At 40.4% G+C, this 27,365-nt stretch overlaps 1 protein-coding gene across 1 annotated transcript in view; it reads left to right on the top strand.

The window, feature by feature from the left end:
• Positions 1 to 2,863: 2,863 nt before the first annotated feature.
• Positions 2,864 to 27,365, top strand: part of LOC131573667 (protein NEL-like) — a 137,712-nt gene continuing 113,210 nt past the window's right edge. The window contains exons 1-3 of the mRNA XM_058827845.1: positions 2,864 to 3,003; positions 3,178 to 3,306; positions 21,450 to 21,600. Coding sequence (XP_058683828.1) covers positions 2,949 to 3,003; positions 3,178 to 3,306; positions 21,450 to 21,600 — 335 coding nt within the window. The 5' untranslated portion in view covers positions 2,864 to 2,948. The remainder of the gene's footprint in view (positions 3,004 to 3,177; positions 3,307 to 21,449; positions 21,601 to 27,365) is intronic.

Raw genomic sequence — 27,365 nt, forward strand, 5'->3', positions numbered from 1 at the left:
ACCAAAAAACCCAAACCAACCCCTCATCAACCAACCAACCAACCAACCAACCAACCAACCAACCAACCAAAAATCCCCCCAGACCAAACAAAACCCAAACTACCTCTGAGACATCTAGTCTCTGGAGAGCCTTGAAAATTGCTGAGACATGTAAAGGTTAGTATTTGAAATGGGCTTCTTTAGACAAAAACTTTGCTTAACACAGAAAACACTTTCATTGATGCGTGGTTATTAGAGAGATGTGCTGCTTGAAGTAGATTATGAGAGCCTCGGGATGTAGTGGTTGCAGTTCTCTTGGCTAAAACACATAGTTTCTATCAAAAATAACAGCATTCCAGCCATCTGAAAGAATAAAAGCCATTTTCTTTCAGGTATTTCCGTAACATTCAAATTTAAGAAGGGACATGCCCCAAAAAGGCTGTGAAACTGTATGTTTTCAGAGTGCTCAAAAAGTGATTCCATGGTTACACAAGTATTTGAAACATTTAATCATCAATATAATATTCCTTGTGTTGTGAGAAATCCTTCTATTTTTGTTCACTTACTTCTTGGTTAGCTGAATACTGTCACTATTATCACATAGCAGAAACACAGCTCCATGTAATGTGTATAATGTCTGCCCTGGGCTCCACATAGACTGGGGGAATAGATAAAGCAGGTTGGATGGTGTTTTGAGTGGTTTTTCATGTATGTGCATATGAGTGGCCACTCCTTGGAGATCTTTTGAGAAAGAAGTAGATTATTAAAGGGATGGACTTGCCCAATTTACATGCTTATGTTGCTTTGGCAGCCTCAGCAAATGGAAAATGTCACTGTCTGCTGGCAGCTGCAAAGGACTTAGGGCAGATGTTTGCCTCTTTTGGTTTGTCCACTTGTATGCCTGACCCAACTGGCAGCGGGCTCATCATGCACCATTATTGTTTTAGATATTGAACCTATTTCTTCTCAAATTAATTGCTTCTGGCTGACTTATCTGTAACCAATGTGATTTCAATAGCATGAAAACAATCAGTGATATGTGGCCGTCGCCTGTGAACTCTCCCAAGGAAACCTTTAGGGCTGCTTTGGCAGCCAATGTATTCCATGAGTTCGGAAGTACAGTGCCATGTCAGCAAGAGGCTGGAGACAAAGATTTGGGGCAGAAGAGGTGCTAGGCTGATTGGCATAGGGGTGGGATGTCCCTGACGACTATGACTGTGCAAGGTACAGCATCAGGGATGCTGTGTGACCAGTTACACGGGTGGTACCAGCAGCAGGGTTCCTTTAATTTTTGTTTGTTTTCAGACCAGTTACAATGTGAAGTGGCTGTACTGGCTCCACCAACTGGAGAAGTCTGTAGCTCTTCTGAGGGTGACATGCACACTGGAATTGAACCTAACACCTGTGCTCTGGATTTGAGTTGAGGGATGGATTGCATTTTCCACTTCCACATATAGACATTCTTCTCTCTCTCTCTCTGTCTCTCTCTCTCATATTATATTTTTTTTCTTTCTTATAAGAAAGTGGATGTTTGCTTTGTATGGTGCTTAGTATCTCAATGGGTTAATATAGTCCAGAAAGGAGATTTACCATGGACTCCCATGGTTGTCTTGGGGGAGAAAAAAAAGTGAAGGAAAAAACTGCTTTCCCTTTCAGTCTTCATAGTTACTGTTGAGAAATATGTGAAAGGTTACTTTTAAAGATTCTATTATTTGAAAATACCAGTGAAGATGAACTTGGGAGAGGTCAACAAACAATACTGGAATCACCAGGTGACATCAGGGTCTTACTGACATGCATGTGAAATTAGGGAAAAAAAAATAAATTAACCTCCCAATCCTTTATCCTGCAGAATTTGACAAACTGGCAACAAGACATTTCTGCCCTGCACATTGGGAGTCTATGAAAGGGAAGGGAAGAATAAGGCTATTCTTAGCCCCCTTTATAGGCACACAAAGTACGGCACAGAAATGTCACTTGCTGGGGCGGGAGGAGGGTTTGTTAAAGAGGACAGGATCGCTCTGTAGAATCCTTCTTTACGACAGGGCAAACGAACCTGCCGTTTTCAGCCCCGCGCCAGCTCTGCACGTTCCCATCTCAGTCAGCTACTGCAAAAGTCCTGATTTCTTCCCTTCCCCCCCGCGTTCCCAAATTCTTTTTATTCACGCTCAAAGATCAGGCGGAGGTTGTGCCAGACCCTGGACGGCATCACCTCGGGAAGGGAACCAAGCGGTGACTTCAGCACAGGCAGAGGAGAGCTGCCGACAGGCAGAGCACCCCGAGGGTCACTGCCAGCACCGATCGCCCGCTGCCAGCCGCGGCCTCCGGGGGCACCCCGGCTGTCCCCGCCGCTTCCCCGCGGAGTTCCCAGCGGCCCCCGTACAGCGGCCCCCGTACAGCGGACCCGCTCCCCGTCGCTCCCCGGCGGCCGGGGCGCCTCCCCCGGCCCTGCCCAGCCCTGCCCAGCCCTGCCCGGCCCGGCGGAGGCGGTGGGCGGCTCCTGTGGCCGTGGCATAAACCGGCGGCCCCTCCCGCCGGTGCCGCTGTCCCCGCTGGACGGCGGGGAGGAGAGGCGCTCTCCTGCCATCCGGGCGGAGGCTGCGGCGGCTGCTGCTCTCCAGCGGAGCGGCTGCGCCCGGCGGCGGGCCGGGAGCTGCGGGGCACGGGCGCGCCGCCTCCGGCTGCCGCGGCCTCGCTCGCACGGCGGCAGCGGCGGGAGGCTCCGCCGGGCTTCCCCATTGTCTGCCCGCGGGCGGAGAGCTGTGCTGCCCGCACGCCCCCCGCCCTCGCCTTTGTGTGCTCCGGCCGGCGGCGGGGCGGCGCGGCGCCCGCCGTGATGCGCGCTGCGGGGCGGCGCAGGGTCCGTGCCGCTCGCTGAGAGGCGGGGAGGGACCCAGCCCGTGCCCCGGAGGCTTTTCGCCCGCAGCAGCCGGAGGAGGGGGACTATGGACTGAGCGCATCGCTCTACCATGGAGTCGGGCATCCGCTTGAGCACGCTCTGCCTTCTCCTGTGCCTGGGACCAGGTAGGCAGATGCCGGACCCGCCGGGGGAGTGCAAGGGAGCGGGGCCGCTGGAGCTTCGCAGCCGCGATGCTCTGGCCGCCGGGCAGCCGCAGGTGCGGAGAGCGGCGGAAGAGCTGGGTGGGGGCTCGGCAAGTTGCGGCGTCGGCGGGTGGGTGACGGCACTTTTTGGGTCAGTTTCAGGCTTTGGCGTGGACCCCTCGCTGCAGATCGACGTGCTGTCCGAGCTACAGCTGGGAGGCTCCACGGAGGGCGTGCGCCAGGTGCCGGGGCTGCACAACGGGAGCAAAGCCTTCCTCTTCCCAGGTACGGCCGCCCCGGCCACGCAACTCCGGCCGTGGCCGTGGGGCCCCGGCGCTGCGCACGGGGCGCGTCCCCACCAAGTCACCCCAACGCGAGAGGTGTGCTCGCTCTGAGACCTCGGCATCCCGTCCCTTCCCTTCCTGCTCGCTTTTCTTCCACTCTTCTTTACAGCTCCCCTCCCATTATTTTATAATTTTTTTCCTCTCTCACCCCATTTTTTTTTTCTTTGACTGGTAGACGCTTAATTAAAGTACAGCAGGAATGGGGATGGCAGATGGCATGTTTTGTGAGTCGTGGGGTGCGGTGATGAATAATAGCACCACCCACTCTACTGCTTTACTTGGGAAACGCTAAACATATCCCAGTTCCAGCTAAGGAAAGCCTCACTGAAAGTTTTATGTGAATCGAGCAAAATGGTGAAATGAAGTGCCCCGGAGGAGGGAGGCAGATGGCTGGAAATAAGAACACCCTTCTTTTTGCCAGAGGGAAGTGGCCTTTTGGAGCTTTTGTGACATAACCCTCCTGTGAAACAATGAATGAGTTTTGGTTTCTTCAGTACTTGTGATTGTTTCTTTAATATTAATATTGGGAATAGAAATAAAATAGTAGTCTTCTGTCTTCCAAAAATACATTTAGGAGTTTTATTAAAGATTATTAAAATTTATTAAAATTTCTTATATTGTAATTCATAAAAGACTGTAAAATAACTCTTGATAACTCATTGAATATGTTGGCATTGGTTACATTCCATACATTTGCTTATTATCAATGCGTTTTTGAATTACACTTTAATAAAATACTGATATGTTAAATGAAGCTTAAATCAACAATATTTTTAGGAAAAAAACACCCAGTCTATCTTAACAAAAAAAAAAAAGCACTTAAAACTGGCCTTTAGAAGCAAGTCTCTTATCTGAAAGACGATTAAATGCTCCTTATAATCTATGACTAAACAAGAAGAAGGAATGTGGCTCACCATCTGATAAAAAACAAGCAAATCTCCACATCAGCTTGCACTTATAAGATAGGAGAACTTGATTGTTGGCTTCTTGTGCCATGCCAGGAGTTTAGCTTGGATCCGAACAGATTTGTAGTGCAACAGGCAAGAGGCTGTGTTTCACGTACTGAAGAGTTATGATTCAAGGGAGATAAGATCTGGAAAGGGAATTTCTTTTTCATGTTTACATTAATGAGAGAATTTATCAGGAAGCTAATAGTTGCCAAAGGCTTCTTCTTTTTTTTTTATTTTTTTAAGGTGACCTCTGTAGCAGTGTTCTTCCCTGGAACGGCCAGCATGTGTCACTATGGACATAAATGTGGAGACACATGGGCATATGCATTCAGCAACACTGGCACACGTTGGCTTTAAACATCTGTGGTGGGCTTGTGGCTGCAGGGCAGAGACCTCCGTGAAGGGGGTGACTGCTTCGAGTGGCAATGCATTTGTGTGTCAGTGGGATTGGTGTCCTAAAATAGGTGTAATTTTTAAGGTATGGTTCTGAGTTGAAGCCCCATTGTGCTATAGGGGATTGGGGTGAGCAAGTGGGAGAAAGGTAAAACTCACTGCTTTCACTGGTAACAGGATTCAAGGTTTGGAAGAATAAGACTCTCTGGTATATTTTCCCAGTGTCAGGACAAAAAAATTACTGAGTTACTAAAGAATTGGTTTTTTTTCAAGTTTTTCCCTCTTTCTTTGCAATTATGAGTGTACATTGTCCCCACATGGGTTTGCAGTTTATTTGTAGCAAAAGAAGACAGGAGTTTTAATTTTTCACAGCAGCCTTTTTATTTTGTTGGAAACAATTGGAGGAAAAACAAGGATGAAAACACTTGTGTCTAAATGATGGTTGAAGTCTCTGTGTCCCTTAGGAAGTCTTTCATGCCCTGCAGGACTGGAGATAATTTTCCCTGCTACTGCATAAGAGGACTACTGATTTTCTTATAGTAAATGGGGTCCTTACTGAGCAGAGAGATTTTAATTTCTGAACTTGCATTTAGAAATAGAGAAATTTCCTTCCTTGATCAGACTGCTGGGTCCACTTAGTCATTTTTGTTCTGCTCTTAGAACTCACACTTTGGGAACACTTCTGCAGTGCGTGCCTCTTAATGCATGTATTTGCAGTGTGTGAATTTCAAATACGTGTGTGTGTGTGTTGCCTTGAAATTTGGCTTTCCTTATTCCAGCTAAAGCCTTAGTCCTAGACAGAAAAGATTTTGTGAGAATGATGCAAATTACTTTAATTGATCTGTGAACTTACTCTGAGAGCTCAAACTTATGATCCTTTGCCTCTCTATTTCTTCAGATAGTGAATCTTTTCTTGTATCATACACATATTTACAACACTTAAGTATGTTGCCTTTTTGATAGACCATATTCTCAACTGATGTAAAGCCTTACTTTACGTAAGCTTAAGCCATTCAAAAGTCCCAAATGCTGTTCTTTATTTTAGAAGAAAATTATGAATGTGGCATGTTGAACTGCTAACAGGTAATAGACAATTAGAAGATATATGATGGGAAAATTATACATGTAGTTAAAGCAGAATAGTCTCTTTACTTCAGTTTCTAGGCAAAAAAGTCAGTTTTGACTGCTTAATTAGATGTAGCATCAATTTTCAGTATAGGGATTTAGCATCTGATTGGCTGTTCTGGCAAATTCTCTCTTGTGTAATTGACTTTTCAAAGGTACTTGTATTCCTAGGGCATATAGAACAACAAGCAGTCACTCTCGAAAGGTAGTTTTAGTCTGGCACTGTCCAGTCAAGATAATTTAGATTATACTCCTTATACAGTTCCTGATTTAGAAATAATGTTAGCCATTTGAAATTTGCTGTTACTTGGACATTTTTTTTTAAATTTTTTTTAAATTTCTTTTTTTTGTGTGTGTGTGTGTTTTTGCCTTCAGGAGATTCAGGTGCTTGATTCTAAAACTTTTTAGGTGTCTGATGCTCCTTGGTTGTCATGAATGGTAGCAATAGAATGCCACTGTAACCTGAATCTAGTTAGTTGCAGGGACTTCTTTTTCTGGAAATGTGATTTGCAAAGTAATTATGAAATGTTCCAGTGTAGCTTGTGGGAAGATACAATTATGAATAGAAAACAGGAGGAAGTCTTCAAAAACGTTAGTGTTGCTGTATGTGAACATCTGCCTGCACTTTCTAGCCAACAGCAGATAGTATTATGTCAAAATATGTTGAGAGGAAAATTATTCCTCTGCTGGTCAGAGCAGGAGAACAGAAGTCAGAATATCTATGTCCCAAATATCTCTCTGTTGGCAACTGTTGACATAAGTCAGTGAAATTTTCTTTGTTATTCCCTTTGTAAAACAGGGATGACACTTGGATAAAGCCCAAACCAGATGGGTGGACTGAAGTGTAATTAATGTAGTTAAAGAAAGCTTTTGGAGAAATACACATTGTCATTTTTATAGTTTTTTTTTTTAAGTATACCGCATTAATGCGATTTAAGGAGATGGGTGACGATAAAAGTCCAATGTATCTATTTTCCTATGAAAATATGGAAATCATATTGCTTCAAGAGGACATGTTGCATATGTAACTGCAGGAGAGTTTGAAGAAGTAGACAAAACCACAGCAAGGGATGCTGAAGGATGATGAGGGTTTTGGATGACTGACTCAAGTCTGTGCTAGGAGATACAACACTAAGCTCATGAAAGGTCCCAGTGAAGCCAGGTTTTTCAGCTGGAAATGGTGTTCTGAGGTGTGACAGTCTAAAGAAGGACTGCAAGAGTAACCTGGTCTCCTCTGGCATTTCACTAGGCAATAACATTTTGTCACCCTCCCTTTAAATTCTGTATTATATGTACTTCATAGTTAGAGCATTTTGACAGTCTTCCTGGGTCTCTCTTGTTGAGAGCAGGTACTATTCATCAGACTGTCCAAAGAGAGTGTGTGTGTGTGTAGTAATTGAGACACCTTCCAACTGCCTCCAGCACCAGTGGAGAGTGGAAAGTACACTGTAAATCAAGGAAGGAGAGGCTACAAAAATGAAAGCCAGGTGATGTGTAAGGACAATATATGCCCATCAAAAGATGTATATTCTGCTCAAAGGGAAGGCTAAAAGGTGGACAGAAGAGTGCAGTCAGATGGTTACAAACACAGAAACATGTATTTAAGGAAAAGGTAAAAAAGGACATATCAATTATGAAAATGCGAGAGCTTATGTCTCTGAATACAGAATTTGGAATTTATTTATAGGAAGGACAAATTTAGAGGCAAAATATGGTGGGGATATAAAATATTCTGATGGGGATCAAGATGTGCTATAATATTTTAAAAAATAATAAAAAATAATTTAATCTGTCAGTGGGATGAATGAAAGGACTTGGAAGTACTGTCCTTTGAATTGGTGCTGGCTGATCCAAAATGCAGGCAGAAAAAAGTCCCCTAAAACAGGCTTCTTGGTAAAAGTGGTGTGTTACCTGTTGTTGTATGAATGGATCATTAGTGTGTTATATTAAAATACTAGCAAGACAATATTACTCTATCTTGTATCCCTTTGGAAAGTTCACTCTATCTCATGATGTCATCTCTGGGCATTTGCTAAATAAAGAAGCTAAAAATAAAGCCTTAAAAGCAGAAGTGAGTGAACTTTTTGTCAAAGAAACAGTATTTACATTGCCTATGCATTTCACACACACTGCTTTTTCCTTGCCACCTGTCATTGAAATTATGGACAGATGTTTTCTCCAGGTTCCAGCTGAGCCTGCTGAAAATATTACAGTTCCCAGCTGCTCAGCACTGCCCAGAAGCTAGAGGTTACTGTCCCCACAACTCTTCTAAAGCAAGAGATTATATGAGTGTTCCCATGTCTGCTGATGGCAAAACCAGCCAGCTTCAGGAGCGAACCTGGCTGACTGCAGTGACATGGATTAGAGAGTCCTGTAAAATCCCCTTTCTCCAGCTGTACCCATCTCCCGGAGGAGTGGTAACAGCTGGGAATGAGGATGTTAATGTTGCCAACTGGCTTAGCTGACTGCAGAGTGAACACCTATCTGCAACTTTTCTTTTGTCTTGAATGCAAACTGGTTTCTCTCAAAAGCACTGAATCCTCAAAATGTGAGACCTCCATCATAGAGGTTGTCTGGATAACAAAAGTTTTAATCCAAGTTTAATTTCAGTAGGCACTAGCATGTTTTTTTGATGTTAGAAATGCCTAATGTAAGCAATTGCTCTAAGACAATGTGGTAGCCAGAAAGGTTTTGGTATATCTGGAATAACAGGATAAGCTTTCCCTTTGCCGCCTTCCACTTCTGAAACTTTCTGAAGTTGCCTCTGCACCTGTGCAAACAGTAACCACTGTGGCAGGGCACTGCCAGGATTGTGATTTATGCTTCTGGGGAGCCAGGCTGGGTGCTGAAGGAGAGCAGGAGAGCCCTGAAAAGCTGGACTGCTTTTGCTGGTCCAGCTGCTCCTCTGAGACATACCCTTGCTCCAGAAGAACTTAATATTCAGCAACCTCTTCTGGGAAAGAGTAGTTGTAGCAAGAGGTGGTGTTTGTGAAGTGTCTGCTGCTTGAGGACCCTGCCCAAAAAAGGAGATGGGATGTAAAGATCCTGCATCAATTTTCCATCCTAAACCATGAATTTTAATGCATGGAGATCTAGGATGCATTTACCCCTACTGAATATTCATGGATATGCCCAGAACTGGAGATTGTGTTCCTTGCTAACTGGTTGTGCTGGTTTATCTGTAAAATAAAGGGGGAAAATTTATGGGAAAAAGACTTAAATATCTTGAGCTTCTGATTGATGCTTGTAATTGTACAGTGGAGGGTAGGCTGAGAAATGGGAAATGAATGGGAACATAATGTATGGCAGATACAGAAACTGAGAGAAGAAAAATTTGTAATCCCTGAATGTAGTCATTACTGCAGAGCTGATACAAAGTAATGTTAAGGAATTACATAAAACTTGGCCTGTGGCATTTGGGATTTGCAACTGTCTTATGCTGAAAGTTTCTAATAAATACTGTGGCTGGGAGTGTGTATGAGGCATTAGTATCACAGAAGTATAAGTGGCAAGCAACAAGGTTGTTTTACATTCTGCTCTAAAAGTTGTCATTATTCATCCCGAGGAAAGTTACTTTACACAAAGTGTTCTTTTGTTGCCCTTTTTTAAATTTTGTTTTGTTTTCTTTTGATTTTCTGCAGTGGGTTTTTTCTGAGGAGGGAAAGGTAATAATCTCAGCGATTAAATATTCCCTTTAGAGCCTTTAGTTTTTTTGTTTTTTTTTTTAATTTATTTATTAGGTTTTGTTTTGTTGGGGTTTTGTTTGGTTTTGTCTTTTTTCTTGCATCTCTTTCCATATGTCTTGATACTGGCTCTTGTCACTTTTCAGTCTGTTAAATTCTAGCATGACTTTGGTGGCTTTGCCTGGGCTTTGTAGGACAGTTAACATGTCCAGTCTCTGATACTTCAGCCTTTGGAGTGAATTAATACCTGAATTTATTTATCAGCGGGGTGTGACTCCATTTAAAGCAATGTTGTGTTTTACTGTGTTCTTGTGGATTTGAGCCTGTGCTTTTCATAGCCAGGTTGTAGCTGATACCTGGAAAAAATTTAAGTCCCTGTGACAATGATGAATCTCTAAATTTTTTTTTAATGAGTGTCTGGTTGTTCAGGTTAATGCAAATAACCATGAATTGTTTATACATTCAATATTGCCCCAAACAATTCATACTGATTAACAGCAGACAGAACTGTACTTGCTTCTTTCTGCCTTTACAATGAGGCCTCTTCTAGAATATTGCAACTACAAAGTCCTTGTTGAGGCTTGTATTATCTCAGTGCTCAGCCTGGCATTTTTGTTGGAAATCTGAAGATGAGTATGATGCACATCAACTCTAAGGCTGTATGAAAGGGGAATACATTAAGATGGTGTTGGTGTGGGCATGTGGGGCAGAACCCTGGTGGGTGAGAAGAGACCTGATGGTTGGAGGAGTGGGGCCAAAGAGCCTCTCTCCATGTTGATGTCCCCATCAAGAGCAGGCAGGTGCAGATGGCTGCTCACCTGGCAGCCTCTCCTGGTGGTGTGGCAGGGGGCAATGGTGTTGGCTGAAGTTAAAAGATGTGATGTTGACAGCGGGACAGCATCTGTCCTGTGTGCCAGAGAGAACCCAGCACACCCAGCACATGTGCCCTGAGAGAGAGGACAGTGACCCTTCTAGATAGCTGTCAAGTGCATCTTTCAGTATTGCTGGGGGAGGATTGAATTAGCAAGAGGAAGTGGCTGGGGAAAATGAGGTCTCTCTACCCTTATGTAATTACTTTTGCTGTGGCATAGTTCTGTAGTCACAAAGTGTGCCTGACACTTGCTAGGTTAATCTTTTTTTTATGGTTTCTTCCCCCACTGCAGCATGGCTCATTCTCCAGTGAGATGTCACAAAGGACAGCAGCATTTCCTACGCATCCCTTTTAGATCAATTTCAGTGTCTGTTTTTCCCCTACTTCTTGCTTATAAGATGTGGGAAATAGGTTTTCTACTCTCCCTTCCTCCCCAGCTTATGTTCTTCTAGTCTGTATCCTCCAGGGTATACAGGTGCTACCTTGGAAAAATAACTCCAAGTATGGTTAACTTCACTGTTTCCACTGAGACTTAAGGGAGGTACAGGACTGAGTTCGTAAGTTATTCAAAAGGGTTGGATAGGGGCTGGAAATTTTATATAGCTGTCATGGAACACTCTACTTCTTTGTAGTGACTCTTCCCTATATTTCATCCTGTTTGGTTTTGTGCCAAGGTGCAGATCCACTAAGCAGCTGTATTCTCCTACCTGTATTGCTAAGTTACAGCTGAATGAAGGGTGAAAAAGGATTTTTCACAGTTAGATTTTCTTTTTTTTCTGTCCGTGTATTTTGCCTAAATTCCTCTATATTTTGTCTCAATGTTTAAGAAATTATATATTTTTTCATCTTGGCATTGTCCAAATGATTTCCTCTCAGGAAAATCTGAGGAGAAATATAAGAAAGGGTATTTTAGTTTTTAAATTTTTTTGCCTGGACATGTTTTCCACAATAAACACCTTCTATGAATGTTCACTTAGATATTTTAGATAGAAAAAATAATTTCTTGTAGCCATTTTCAACATGGAAGAATTTTACAGCAAAATATTTCTTATTGTTAACTTGTTATTTGCTTTTCTTTTTTGGTGCATACTTTGTTTTTGGGGGTGTGTGTGATGCTGATGACTTCAGAGAGACACACAAACTTAGAAAATTGACTTTTAGCTTGAGTCATCTCATGAGCTGCTGCTCGCAGCTCTGGGCTGTTGCAAGGTGTTAAAGCAATGGGCATAAATGTTCTAAAAGGACCAGCAGACCGAAAAGAGACTTCCAAAGACACAATGTCCAAAAGGCTTTTAGCAGATTAACATATTTGCTGCAGCACCAACTTTGCTATGATAGACTGTAATGTTTCCAAGGGAGCCATTACAATCAATATTGCTAGCGATCCATAACTGAGAACTCTTTTAGTGAAATTTGAGTGGCTATTTCCTTCTTTTAAAACAGGGAGTATAATAAGAAAAAGACCTCCAATTGTAGAGTTAGAGCAATGTTTATACAATTTCCCCAGCATAAATGCTTATTTAAGTATAATTAGATTGTGGTAACATCTGTAGTGTTTATCCTAAAAGAGAAGATGACATGTACCAGCCTTGAGTCTGTCTGAAAGTCCACCAGTCTCTAGATACAGCTGTGTAATGATCCAGAAGGGTTCCAAAGGATCTTTTCTAGTTTTGAGGTCAATAATCTGTGTTTTAATAGCTCCCTAAGCATACATTTTCATATTGTGCCCCAGCTGTTCCAAAGACACTCTTAAGATTTTCTGTAACATTAAGTAATATGCCTCAAAATTGAAAGAGTCCCTAGATTTTCTCAGCTCTCATTCAAGGAAGAGGGCAGACTTGGGGAAAACCTTGTGTACCCTGTTCAGTGTTGCTCTGATTAGGAATCCCTGCATACACAATTAGCATAAGGAAAGCATAAGGCAGTAAGAGATCTGGGAGGTTGAATTTTAAAAAAATACTGCATCTGGGTTATTGCATTCACTCTGGGTTTCTGCATTTCAGAAAAATATCAATGAATTGCAGGGACTGAAGAGAAAAACAGCAAACCTGATTATACAGTAACAAAAGGGCTGGCTTAGTAAGAAAGCTTTTGAAAGAACTTGAGCACGTACAACTTGTCCAAGAAATGACAAAAGTGTTGCATGATAAGTGTTTAGTATTAGAAGATTCTTAGAGGTTTAAAATGAAGGAATTATTTATTATTCAAAGAGCTAGAGGTAAGAGTAATGTAATGATACTACAAATTGAGAGGATTTAAGATAAAAGGAGACTTTTACACAGAACTAGTTTAGGTTGAGGAATAGCTGCTGAAGAGAAGTGGTGGAAATCTCCATAGTTTTGACTTTTTTTTAGACGATAGTATGAAATAAAATATCTAGGAAACATTAGCTGTGTTGTAGTCATTGTACATAATTGTTCAGGTAATAGGCTAAAGAATGGGTGGATGACCCTTTAAGTCTTTCTGTACTCTGGAGAGTGGGGATGTTGGTGAAACTGATCTAGTACAGGGAGAGTTTTGCAAAGACAGAAAGTAGCATCAAATACCTGGTACACAATTATCAGAACAGTGCCTTTGTCTTCTCCTGAAACTTGTTCTTTGGTGCACTTACATGTGTTTTGATGATGCCTGACTCAAATAAACCTAGAAGAGAAAAATAAAGCCTGGAAACATTTTATAATTTTAACCCATCCAAGCTTATAAATTGGGCATGAGTTTAAATCTGTAGCTGATTCATCAGGGGTAGTGGGCACATTCATAGAAGCATGGACTCCACTAATACCTGACTTAAATAAGAACTTTTGGAGAATCTGAACTCTGGTCTTTCCCAGCTTTCTTGAAATCTCTGGTAATGGTTGGTTTAAGTCTTTCATGTATTTTCTACCTGTCTGCCCTGCTCTCAGCTGAGCTGTGTATATGGTATTCCTTGGTATCTCTCCTCTTTGATGTTCCCAATTCAAAACCCTAATCTTTCCTTTTTCTGGCATCAGAACCAATATCCTGTGAGTGGAGATTTTTCCAACTATGCCAGTATGGTTGGTGTTATTGGCATCCTACTTCTACCCTCAGGTGTGGTCTCTCTGCCGCTTCCTGTTTCTGCTCGAATTCTATTTACAGTTCAGTCTCCTGCCTTCTCCCCCCATCTGCTGCTGTTTGCTCAGCCTGCTGCTGGAGGCCTGTGGCTAGCAACAGAGGTGTTGAATGTGTCCGTATTCAGATACAATTTTTTGCAGTGGTTGCCTCCCTCCCCCTGGCCTGCCCTATTTTTGCTGTTAGGAAACAAATTTTTCTGGCACTTTCTATCTGTGTCAGTGACTGTTGGCTATTCTCTTGGGTCAGAAGTTAATCTTTCATGCAAACTGCATGGTTGTGGTCATCTGCAAAATGATCTCATATGGTAAGCTTTCTTAAGCTCACCATTGTGTTGTGTGAAAAGAAATCAGCATTTAAATTCTTGATACACAGGGTTTTGGTTAGCTGAAGGCAATTAACCCTAATATGGGCAAAACCAGTTATACCCTAGAAAGCCAGAGATGAAGGAAAGCTAGGATGAGAGATCCAAATCACTACCAAGAGGGAGAAACAGATTCTTTATAGAGAAAAACCTTCTAGGTCACCCACAAATGATTACAGTCGGGCTAGATGATCTCAAGAAGTCCTTTCCAGCCTAAATGAATCTGTGAAACACAGGCTGTAGGAGTTAGGTCCTCAGGAGCTGCATACTTGTCACAGCAAAAGGAGTTTTTGAGAGAAAATGACTGAGCAGAGAGCATGAGTAAGTCTTACTGACACTTGCACAGTGAGAACCAAGTGAGGGGGAGACGTGGTGTGCTGCTGAGAGGGTGTTGGATTGCCTACACCAAGCATGATCCTAATTCAGGGATGCCATGGTGGGTGCTGATCTTATACAGTCTGCCATTGTATGATAGTTCACCACTGGAATATGATATTTTTGAGAATTTGAGTTGTCACATCTTCAGAGAGAGGAGTAGGGTATGTAATGCAGCTTGATCTTTATCTAGAATAATCTGCTTCCATGATTTATTACTGCCATTAAGTTTATACTTGATTGTTTTTAATTGGTTGGGCTTTGTTTACCTTTGGTAGCCTGCCTTTTAATTTGGAAAAGGCTGGCAACACTATCTCCTCCTCCTCCTCTTCCTGTCCTCCCCTTTTGCCTTGAATTGAATAACTGTTAAAATCCTGGCCATGCTATATACAATGAGGAACTGAAAATAAAATCAGTGTTTTAGCAGTTCTCATGTGTGTCATGCCCTTATTACAGTACTGGTAGGGCTGGAAGATATTGCATTGTTTTTCTTCTGCTCTTCAATGTCCCAGTGTTAACAGCATTTCTTGGTGTGATATTTCTGTTTGTTGTTAGGTCAGTTTGACACAAAGTGCTCATGTGACAGTAGGCAACCAAGCATAACTAGGTGCATATGCCACAGATGGCAGCTGCAAGGAAAACAAGGCAGGCTTGATTTTCTCCACAGGTTTCAAGGTGTTCTCAAAACAGCTTCTAAAAAGCTGTTTTGTGCCCAAAGGGAGTTCATATTTATATACACATATATATTTATAAAGCTATAGCCTGTAACCTTTTAGATATTGAAATGAAGAAACAAAAGAAGTCCCACTCTGTGCTCCATCAGTGTCCTTGTTCAAACATAATAGGTTTTATAGCAGTCTTGGCTGGGAAAAACCTAAACAACATAATTCTAAGTAGCAGTATGTGATTCTACCTATGAGGGAACACATACAAAAAAATCAAATCAAAAAAGCATCTTTAAAACTTAAAAAGGATTTAAGAATAGTGTTGGAGTATAGGCTAGGAAAAACTGGTAATCAAAAGGCCTATTGCATCATATAATTGATAATCTGGAACCTATAAATCACCAGAAAGCATTACAATAATAAATACATGGTGTGGAGCATACCATGCAGCACACATTTTAATTTCCTAGCAGTGGAATTTCAGTAACTAGAACAGAAATCTTTTATCTTCATTACTTTGCTGTCATGTAATAGGTCCCCAGTGAGTAGCACCTTCTCTCCTGATGATAGTATCTAGCATGATGACAACTTCTCTGAAAGGGGTAGTATTTCTGGGGTACATGGGACAGAAGTTTTCTGTATCATGTATGCCTTTAAAAATCCCTGATAGTACTTTTGTATGTATGGCACTTCCCTGTGTGTTGATCTATACATTTGTAAAATTCCTTTCAGAGATGTTCAGGAGAGTACATTTTCATTTTCTGTGGCAGTTCAGTAGGAGTTGTTTTATTAACAATCTAGTGTGGCAGGATCTGTATTGCTTATTAGTAAATCAGCTATTTCAGCCTCCTGTGCTGGGAATACAGATTTCTAATCTGGAATCCTACATGTTCAAAGTTCAGGTTTGCCTGTGATAAGAAACCTAAGTTTCTTATCCTGTCATTTGCAAAAGGTTGGGAAAATTGTCAGAAATATGCTATTACACTAGCAGTCACTAGAACCTTTTCTATAACTATTTATCTTTTATTTATTTTTTTGCTTACTGTGTCCAATAGTCATGGAATTCTTCTTCATGGACCTGACATTTTTGAGGAGCATGCCTGACTTTTTGCAGTGCATCTGGACTGCTTTACATTACAGGAAATTCTTCCCTCTTGTAGTCCTGGTGCAAATTCCCTCCTTGCTGGAGGGACAACAGCCCAAGGAAAGATGAGAGATGTGTAAATGTCTCAGCATTGTGCTCTGGCAGGTTAAGACTGAGATTGAGAGAGCCGTGGTACCGAGTCCATCGCGGAACGATTCAGTCACGTCTGACTTGCCTCGGTTTCTAGAAGCATCTGGTTAGTGTATAAGCTCAGAGGCTTAACCCAACCACTAGAATAATCACCGCCAAACTTGTTTTGTATCATCTCTTGCAGAATGCTTCTAGGCAGATTTCAGTGCTATTATAGTCAGTTCACAGGGAACGTGTGTTATATTAGAGCTGTCGTTTTCCACAGACAGTCATGGATTTTCGAAGTCTATCCTAATTGTCCCTATTCAAGCCTAGCTGTCCAGACTCTCAGTAGCCTTCCCTCCTCTTCTCCCACAGTGGATTTATGTTCTCAGCTGTGCCAAAATGACTTTAAACATCCAAGTATGTAGCATATAGGTGAGACAGTTTTGGCCAGTAGTGATATGGTTACTGTTTTTTAAAGATATAAGAATGAACAACCAATATAATGGGGAAAAATGTGTACAGAAGGAGGTCTTCTAGTCTTTTGTGTTAGTCCATTGTGACTTGGGGGACGTTGCATATGGTTTGAGCTGGAGGAAAGCCCTTGCTGGATGACACACCAAGGTAGCTGACATTCAGAACAGAGGAAGCTACAAAGCAAAGGCAGTTGGAACCTCCCCAAATGCTTCGAGAACAAACTGTGACATTTTCCCCCTTGTTTTTATTTGATTTAATGATTTGGCTTCAAGTCAGTTTTTGTTTCAATTGTTTAGTTTCAGCTGAAGAGCATTTTGCCCTCTTCCTTTTCTCCTTCTCATCCACTGCATTTCTATCTGCATGCTTCTTTGTTGAAGCGTTTTAGTGGAAATAAGGCAGACACACCACACCATGGGGGTGTCAAAACTGCAAGGGCTGTTTGTGGGCTATGTCCCTAAAAAGCCTGTGAGGTATCCCAAGATCCTCATCATGCCACTTGGGAAATTAATTACTAGAGTCCTTGTTTCTGACATTTGTGAGTGTTTGTGCTGGGGACACCAGGTTGGATCCAGTTTACGGGGGGTGCTTGTGTGCACAGAGCTCTGGATTACCTGGTGGTATCCTGACTACATTTCAATTGTAGTCCTGGAACTCACCCAGGCTTGGGAATTGGGCAGTGCTCCTGAGCCCTTGGGAATGGCCCCAGTGGGAATCTTACAAGGCTAGTGTTTACCCCACTGCAATCTTTTAAAATTCAGGTAGAGCTGCAGCACCTTCCCCCAAACCCTTGCAGAGCCCCTTCCGACAACCTTGGGGAATCCAAAAAAGGTTCACTTGGGTTTGGAAAACTACAGCTGCTTTTTTTGCACTTCTCTGTGAAACAACTGGGAATCTTTGAGGTGGGAATAGAAAAATTTATAGATAAAGTAGCTGAAAATGTTTTATGAGCAGATCTTATGTATCAGTTTAAATAGCAAAACAACCAGCCTTTCTACTGAAGGATTTAATTCATACCACGTCTAGCAAGGCTTTGGTCTAATAAAGGTTATTTTACTTTATATCTTCATTTTTCATTAGAGGAATGCAGCTCCTAAATTTGAATGCACTGTGCTCCACTTAAAATCCTGCTGTGGTCTGTCAGCCCTGTAAAGATTCTGCTTTTCGAGTGGCTTTGCATGCTGCCCCATTGGCTGGGTGCAGTTTAGTTTTTATTTGTTACCTAAATGAAAGAACCATATAAAGTAAACAGTTGCCCTTTGAAGGCTGTGTGAAATCCCTAGTTATGAAAATATTAACCGAAAACTTGAATATGGGAAAGTGACAGGATGTGAATATGTGCCTGTGACACTCATCCCTTCTAGTGTAGGAAACCAAAACAAAAATTGAGCCAATTATATTTTTCAGCCACATTTTAGCCTTCAGCCCTCTTTCTTCTCGCAAAGCACTAGAATTTAATTTGGAGAGTTCAGCAGAGCTACAGTCAGATGCAGAATTGATTTATAGATCCTGCTATTAAAAGCTGATTATGTGCCCATGAAACAAACTGTGGAGCTCAATTAGTTAGAATGCCTCCTTCAAAGACTATTCTGCAGGAATTGTTTTATAATTCAGTTGTACTGTATGTTTACTTTGATATGCTCTTCAAGAATTTGAGACCGTCCTTTGCTAGGAAAATGTATGCATTCTATTGAAGAACTGTTTTCTTTTATTGTGGACTGGAAAGGAATGGTAATGAATGGATTGTCCTAAGTCTCTCCACTGTGTGGTTTGGTATGCTGCTGGTGCTGTGTATGGAAATTTTCCTGCTTACTTCTCATAACTTGTTTGTGGCTTCTTCCAACACTTTTTTTTTTTTTTTGTGAGGAGGCATGGCTGGACTAGTTAAGAGTGGATCAGTTGCCTCCAATAGTTCCTCTTCTGTTTTTATGAATGCAGTTATCACCACAAGGTTGATGAGACCAGTCAAATGCTGGTGATGACAAAGGATAAAACTGCTTCTTTCTCCAATACCCATTTGGACTGGTAGTCCTTTGGACTTTTGGAGTGAGTCTTGGTGATAGTTACTTGCTATCTTTGATAAAGTGCAGTTATTATCTTATGTGCATGACTGAAATGACAGTGTCTGTCTGCTCTTGACATCTCCAGGAAACACTGGTGTGGTATTGGTGTTTGCTGCAGAGCTCTGACTGCAGATTGTCTCTGAGAGGGGAAAATGTCTCCTAATAGTGAGGGTTTTTGGGAGCACAGGCAGCCTCTAAGCTTGTCTTCTGAAGGGCTCTGTTCCTGCAGGTCTTAGGGTCAGTGGTTTTCTTCACTGGGCTTCCAGGCTGCTTTACAATGTTAGATATTAAAGGATCTAGCCTGAACAAGGACTGAGACATGATTTGAGTTTGGATTTTTGATTCTTTAATTGTCACTTTCATGTTTTTGTAAGTTAAAGATGGAGTGATGACACTATGGATTTGTGATTTGTTGTGGTGTGGTCAAACCAAACACATGGAATATTCTAGGAAAATAAACCCAAAACATCATGGTTAGAGATAAATTTCTCATTCAAACTATTAATTCTCTCCTTATTTCTGCACTCTAAGTTGAAAAGATTTATGCCTTTGGTTTTGTGTATTAGAAATGTTCACAGTATGGGGTTTTTATGTAACTATTGAGAAACTGCAAATTATTGTTTGAGATATACCAGTTTGATTTTTCCAGGCTATTATGGAAGAACTCCAGTTCCAGTAAAGTATTTTTGTTGGGTCTTAAACTGATTACTAGGAGCCAAATATCAAGAAGCAGCCTGAAGCAATATTTATTGAGCACAGCTGGTGATCTATCAAGCACCTACTGTTAGTTTTCAAAGGCAATTGGAAGGAGGGATTTGCACTCTTGTGTTAGTGTGAAAAGAATGGATCTGACAGATCAAGGACCTTTCAGTCATCTTGCTTTTAAAAGATTCACCTGGTGCCTGCCCTGAGCAAAGAGTGTTGTGCATCATAAGAGTAGTAATAATTCAAAAGGCTGTGTAGCTTTTTAGAGCAGCAAATATGATTTGACCTATTGGCAATACCAAAACTGAATGGCCGTGTGTTTTGGCAATGTAACATTCCAGAGGTTAGTGTGATGGTAATCTTAGTATATAGGCTGCCAGCATGGTGCAATCAGGTCTTGATGCTATTGTCTGTGTATAAGGTTATCTGAGGCAACAATGAATGATTATAGGGTACCCAGGTAAGGTTTTATAGAATAAAGGATGGAAAATTCTCATCTAGTGTAGTGATCAGGTAATGTTTCAGGTGACATGAAGAGACCTCATCAATTATTCCTACCTTGTGGGTGTTGTGGCAGCTCTGTGTTTCCCATGCCTGTCACACAGTGGTGACGACTGGGGTGGCCCTGGAGAGCTCCATGTGATGGTGAGGGCTTGTTTCCTTGTGAAAGCACAGGCCATCTGTAGCGCAGTGTTTGCATCCCAATAGCTCTAGTTGGAATAAAAGGGCCTGTAGAAGATGGGGATAGTTATAAACTTATGGGCTGGCCTTCTTTAAGGGTGGGGGTATTAAACATATGCTTTCTTTCATCAGTTGCTTATGAAGGCATCACAGAAATTTGGTAGAAATTAACTTTTCCTTTTTTTCCCTTTTGGGTTTCCCTTTGTGAAAAACAGATGGAATTCAACCAGGTGCGACACTGTTCAGGAACTTGGTTAGGACTTCACGGTTGCACAGGCTGTTGCATTTCCTAAACAGATATTAAAAAAATCCTGATCAGAAAGCCAAAATAAACTGTTGTTATTAATAGAGAGCAGCATTTTCATAGTTCCAATTTAAGGAATAAAACTGTTTCAAGAACAGTGGTGTAAGCTGAGAGTGATTTACTTGAGAGCTCAGCTCCAGTGTTGCCGAAAGAAAATCACCAGTTCTATTGCTCTTAGCTCTCTACTGCTGCTCCTGAGCTAGTGTTCCCAAGTAGAGCAGAATGGTCAAATTGCTGTGACAAGAAGCTTGTGAATTGATTTAATTCTTACACAGCTGATTACACATGCTAATGAATTGATTTTGTGCATTAAAAATGTATATTAATTTTTTTCTTGTATAATGTATTCTGAAGATTGGGAATTACTTTTCCAGCATTTGACATATTATTTTGTAAATTATCTCTCTAGACATCTTAAGCTTGGGCCTTTTTTATTTTCTATGCATGTTATGTGCAAATTCAGTAGAAATATTTCATCAGTCTAGGCATTGTGTTGGTTTCTAAAAGTAAAATCTTTATTGCATGTTTGCCACTACTCTAACAAATGTTCATGACATACTGTGCAAGAAGCAGCAGGAAAACTCCACCCAACTGGAGTATAGAGCAATGAAATAGTGATAAAATATTTTGAAATTTCATGGATTTTTAAACTATTACTTAAAGCTGAGTAAATTGTTTGTTGGTTTTTTTTTTTCAAATTAGTATATTTATTTGTGTATTTATGCTATTAGGCATAAGATATTTTAGAAGTCATTAAAAAGTTGCTCAGGTCACGTGTCTGGATTTAGGCTTATGTCTAGTGTTGTCACTGTGCTTCACTGCTAGTGAGCCCAAACTTTGGATGAGATATTAAAGGTACCATCTGGCCATCCCTGAGGAAAGTAAGAGTTATGACCCTGGATCAAAACAAAACACCATTGCTCCCAGAATAGAATAGGTGTCCTAGAAAATGTGTTCTCTTTCATTGAAATGGCTCCCATTGCATGCAAAACTAATGTTTTAAATACTTTGGTCCTTGCTTTTGCCTGTCTGTTCAGTTGTGCTTCTCAGAAATAGCCTGTTATTTTGAATAAGGATGTAAAGTAACATAGGATTTTATACTGTTTTTTCTTATGTTTATTTTAGATACTTCAAGAAATGTGAAGGCATCTCCAGAAACAGCTGAAATATTTTTTCAGAAGTTAAGAAATAAAGGTGAATTCACAATTCTGGTGACCTTAAAACAAGCCCATTTGAATTCAGGGGTTATTCTCTCTATTCACCATTTAGATCACAGGTAAGTACTGATACCTGTCTGCTGGCTAATGAAAGTATATGAATTCATGCATTAAAAATTTGAACATAAATTAGAACAAAATTGTTGTGTAGTGGATGATTCTTAAATATTTGCAGTGTTTGGATAGGCACATTGTGCATGTTCATAAAAAGTCACAAGGGAAGGGCAAGAAGGGTTTTTCTTTACACATCTCTTACCACCAAGGGCATGGAAAGCCAGTTCTCTATTGTTCATAAGCACAAGGACCAGATTCTCAGCTAGTGTAAAACTGTCATGTCACTATAGCTACACTGATTGACAAAGCCTGGCCCTGTAAATCCAGCTCTTCATTGTTTTTAACAATATAAGCAGTCTTAAAAAGAAAATAAATCCTCCAGTTATGAGTTTACATCTTCCCATGAATGGCAGAGCACTCTACTCAGAATGTTGTCAGCCTTGAAAAATTAAAGTGAATGACACATAGCATTGAAGGATTATCCTTTTGATAGAATAAAGACTGCTAGAGATATAAGATACTTTTTATACAGCTGTTTGAGTAATAGCTATTAAAGATAACTGCCCTATGATTCTCTGACAGAATAAAAAGGAGTTTTCAAATGTGCACTTTCTAAACTGTCATTAGCATGAGAAACAGGTGATCTCTGCTTTAGGTTCCTAGTTATTTTTATTTTCTTGTGTACAGTCCCATAATTCTTTCTTGACAGTCTCACTGCAAAATAACAAAAAAAAAAAAAAAAAAGAGACATTTCAAGCACAGCAAAATGTCTGTTCCTTTTACATGAGTGTACAAATTTTCATTAGCAAGCATGGTGACAATTATTTTGTGCTGGAAGATGCTCCAAGTCAATCTCTATTCTGTTTCTCAGAGGCCCCATCTTCTGCAATTTAGCTGCTTGTAAAAAAACAAACAAAAAAACCAAACAAAACACAAACCACAAAACAAGAAGAGGGAGAGCATTCCTAAGGATCTTTATGCCAAGTTTATAAAAGGATTTTCAAACTTGTAATGGGGTAGCTGAATGTCTCCTGGATGGCATTAGAGGTGCCCTTAAGCTTTTAATAAGCACATTCCGGTCTCTTCTGTGCTAGAATATATGGGAAGGTGTCTGTGTGCCAGAGTAGTGTTTGTTCAGTTTAACAGTGCTAAAATGAGGGCTGACCTAGGTGTGGGTAATACTGCAACCAGACAAGCATCTTGTGTAGTTTCTCCTATGGTTTTGATGTTTTATGATGAATGACAGTAAAGACAAGAGAAAGCAGATGTTAAAAGGAGGCATTTGGATGGCTTATATTAAATAGTTGCTTCTTCAGTGCTGGATCTCCATCTCTGACCTTGCCCACTTCTGACCAGGGACTTGGCTGTAACAGTTCTTCCAGTTCTTAAACAATTTCTTGGGAAATTTCTGTCACAGCAGTCATCCTAGTTAGTGGGAAAAGGAGCAATGCCAGACCTGACTCCACTCCTTTGCACTAGCTTTAGCCTTTTATCACACTGATGTCAAAAAACTTTGCACTAGCATTGAACTGCTGCCTTGCAGCTATATTCCTAATTTACAGAGGTCAGTATTAGCTCTTATGTTTCTGCAGTGAGGAGCTGAACGGTGATGAGGAAGGCAGAAGGTGGCAGTAATTGAAGGATATAATTAATATCACACAAGTACTTTCTCATGTGATTTATTTTACAGAGCTTTCAAGGCAACTAATGGTTCTAGGGTAAAACCATTTCTATGGTACAAGAAAATAAAAATGTTTAAAAAGTGGGAAAAGGTGCATTTATTCATACTTTGTGCTTTTGGAAATAAATCAGTGTAAAAACTCATCTTGTCTTTGCATGGATCTAGGGACATTGGTGCAAATATGTGAATTTACATCAAAGGCATTTTCAAAATGGTAGGATTTTTAAAATTTTATAATTTTGTTTATAAACTTAAAATAGTTTATGTGATTCAGAGTTTACTGATTCAGTCTGTGTTGTCTAGTTTTATGTAGTTGTTGTTTTTGTTCCTTTTTGCTGGCTCCTTTTTGAGAATCATAAAAAATGAATACTTGCACCGAGACATGGTCATGTAACTATTTAAGGCTTTGGGTCTTAAGAAGTTGACAGGTCTGGTCTCACAATTTCATGTCATGTGTTGAATGCTGTGCTTGGTCTATCAGAGAGATTCTCCACATAAGTCTCAGGCCTGGGCATTTGCTGAGGCTGGGCTGTTGCTGTCACCACAAAAAAATGCTCACAGAAATTATCTACTGAAAATACAGTCATCTTTTCATGCTTACTTAATTGCTTTTATCTTTTCCTGATTGAATATGAAAGTTGATGTCCCCTCTTATAATGATTATGCATTTCTCTAGTATTAAATATATTAAAATATTTTTAAATTATTCTTAAAGTGGAAGTGTCTGAAACAATACCTGTAACTGTCCTTTCCTAACTTACCCATACATTTCCACAGACATCACTTTTTCCCCCCACTGATTAGAGCAGCCAGGGAGTTCAGGCAGTGGTAGTTTTGGGTAAAGTGTGGTGATAATTTCAGAAAAAATTCTTGTGTTGTCAGGGAATTCAAATCACACATCAGTAATTGTTCAGATTAATTTCAAGCAGGCAAACACATCTTTTAAATATGGCAGATTTATATGGCATATTTCTGAAAGACAGAAGTTATAAATGTCTTCTTAACTCCAGGGCTTTACCTTGACCACAGACAGTGCCTTGCCTAAAATGTGTTGTACTTCATGGTAGCAAGGTAAATATTTTTAATTGTGTTAATGAAGGGCTACCTTAAGTCTTAAGTACCTTAAGTGCCTTAAACACTGCTGTTTGTTTCATCTCTGTTTAAGCTGTATTATCCTCCTCACTTCTGAATTTGTCTCACTTTCTTCTTGATGGAAGAGTCAGCAGAGAGAGGATTTTGCTCTCTGATGGGGTTGTAATATATATTTGGTCTTGCTATTCCATCATATATTTTTATTTAATCATCAGCAGAGGAACTGATGATAATAAAACTTTTTCCTCCTTTTGTGGTTTTGTGGCTTTAAGTAACTAATCTTACATTCATATCTCTTGAGATACTGCATATTAGGCCCTTAAAGGATGAAACTGCTAGGTTGTAGTTTAACGATTCTTCCTTTGGTGAGTGCTTTTTATATCCTGGAGCAGAGAACTGAAATCAGTAGTATATTATAGACAGGCATTTCCTACCCTTAATTTGTATCTCTACTAATTTATTCAATTTCTGCCTTCCTTAGTATTTGTTTTCACAGCAGTTGGTGTCTTGTGATTATCTGCCGTCAAATGGGCTGTACTGCACTACAGTTTCAAACCTCTTTTAGTAATGTAGGAGGAAGTTATCTATGACATTTTCTCTCATACTGATTTATGCTTCCAGGAGATAAGTTACCAGAGGTGAATTCCCGATGCATGAATTTTGTTCTCTCATTTGACCATTGTATTAAAATAGAGGTGGAACTGTACGTTCCCTGCTTTTGATGTATGAGTGCCAGTGTTTCTGGACTGCAGTGTGAAGTGTCCTCTCTGACACCACAAAATCTGCTGCAAAACTCTTACACTGAGAACAGCTTCCAGTATTTACCACTGAAACCAATATTTGCAGAGCAGGTGTTAGGTAATATGGGATTAATTTTCAAAGCTGTATATGAATGTATACGTGTATACATAAATACATAGCTTTATATGTATATAAAGCTGTATATGGCTGTTCCCTGTGCCAAAAGAGGTAGTAGCTTACTTCTTCTGTTTAGAACTGTCCATGATTTTTTTGTTGGAAGAGCGGATGGTTATATTGTTCTGTATTTGGTTTTTTTGGTATTAAATCTTAGTTTTTGTTCCTTACTAGTCTGATAATAATTATTAACCCTCTACAATTTGTTCATAACAGCACTTTTGAATTCCTCTAGTGATTTTAACCTTCTCTGGTGTCAGCTTTCTATTCTTTTGATGCAGTTTGCATGTTTCATCAAAGGTGTAAAAAAAAAAGATATATTCATTCATTCATTCATTCACTGCTTTTCCAGTGCACAGAAGATTCTGTGGGACAAAGAATTCTCTGTGTAAACACTGACAGCTTGACCAGGCTCTTTATCCCAAAATAAAAAAGTTCCTTGTTTATATTGGTTTGGGAGATTTAATGTCTATCCCTCAGTATAGGATTGGATGGAAATATTTGTAAAGCAGCCATTTTGTGTTATACTCTGTTTTATGCCTTTGTGGTGTTAGGAATCACCTGTTTCTTTAAGTGTTGGCTATAAAGGTTATCATAAAATTGATTGACACCATGTCACTCTTGCTTGGATTTGTTTTTTTGTATTTTTTTTTTTTACTTCAGTTAGTTTATACTCTGTGACCAAAAAGAAAAAAAAAAGGGAGTAGGATGTAAGTTCCTATAGTTCATGTACCTTACTATTCCATAACTTTTGTTAAATCAAGTGAGGCCAGCCTGTCCAGTGAAAATCATTGCAGTACCAGCTAATCCAGGGTGAATTGTGTGAGCACATCTCACAGAAAGCTTATATGAACCTGGAACCTATTGAATTGAGACTAGTGACAAGCCTTCTTGAATAAGAGACAGAAGATTTTTTTCCTTTCTATGACGTTGAAAACCCCCACTGAAATAGCTGATATGTAAGTTTTGACAGATTTTGTTATTCTTCCAATGTTGTTTATAAGACTTTCTATGAGTAAACAAATAACAAAGAAATCTGTATTCTTTTGGGGTAGGAAATGGAAACAGTTATGTTGAAACTGCCTTTTTCTTTTACTAATACATCTACTAGAAAGTTGTTTATTGTATTTGCAGTCCTCTTGCTCTCCTTGGAGAAACTTTGTCAAGAAAAGGGAATGAGGCATGGTTTATGCCATTTGTTTTTACAGTGTTTGAGTTGAGGAAGTTCTTCCCTTGTTGATTTTTAGTAGAATAGGAAGCTTCAGGCAGATGAGATTGATATTCCTGGGACTGTGTGTTACTGAGAACAAAATGGAAATAAATACAGTGATAAATGGGGTTAGTGAGAGAGATGAGGGGAATGAGAGCAATTGCTCAAAGACATGAGTTAGCGTTTCAAAATTATTTCAAAATTTGTGAATTTGATTTCATATCCATGGCTCACATAAGAATGGCATGGGCAATGTGCTGTAATATTGGGGTTGAATTTTTCCAAGACCAAGCCAACATCATTTTGCAAGAATAGCTTTCCTTGGAGTGCTTTGAAGAGCTTGGTGAGACCTCAGTTCCTGCTTCTGGCTCCTTCGAAGCTCCCATAAGCGTTATGGAAAGGCTATCTGGGAGCCTTGCCTTGTCACCAGTACTAGCACTGGATGGGCTGGAGTGTCTTGCTCTTGTGATGGCCATGGGCTCTTGGATCATAGCACTAAACCCAGCAGAAGCTGTGTAGACTGCAGTGAGGGTAAGGCAAGATTTTGCCTCCCTGATTTGGTTGACCTCACATTTTGGGAGGTAAGCAGAGAGGTCTCTCAGGCAAGAGGCAAGGTCTTGATTTCAAAGCCTTCCAAAGCAAAGGCTTCCAGACCTCAGCAGTCCCACTGAAATCAGATGATGGGCTGCAAGGAGTTGATAAGAACAATATCCTATTGACATACATTTTTTTCCCCCACCTGCTTTATTAGTTTGAATTGGGTACAGACACTGAGTGGCACAGTGATGGAAAGGATTTGAGCAGCCTCACTTGTTTGTTTCCTAACCTCCACTTCCACATCTGGGTATTGCAAACTCACTGTCCTAGCAGCT

Source organism: Poecile atricapillus, chromosome Z, assembly GCF_030490865.1.
Source record: "Poecile atricapillus isolate bPoeAtr1 chromosome Z, bPoeAtr1.hap1, whole genome shotgun sequence".
Taxonomy (NCBI): domain Eukaryota; kingdom Metazoa; phylum Chordata; class Aves; order Passeriformes; family Paridae; genus Poecile; species Poecile atricapillus.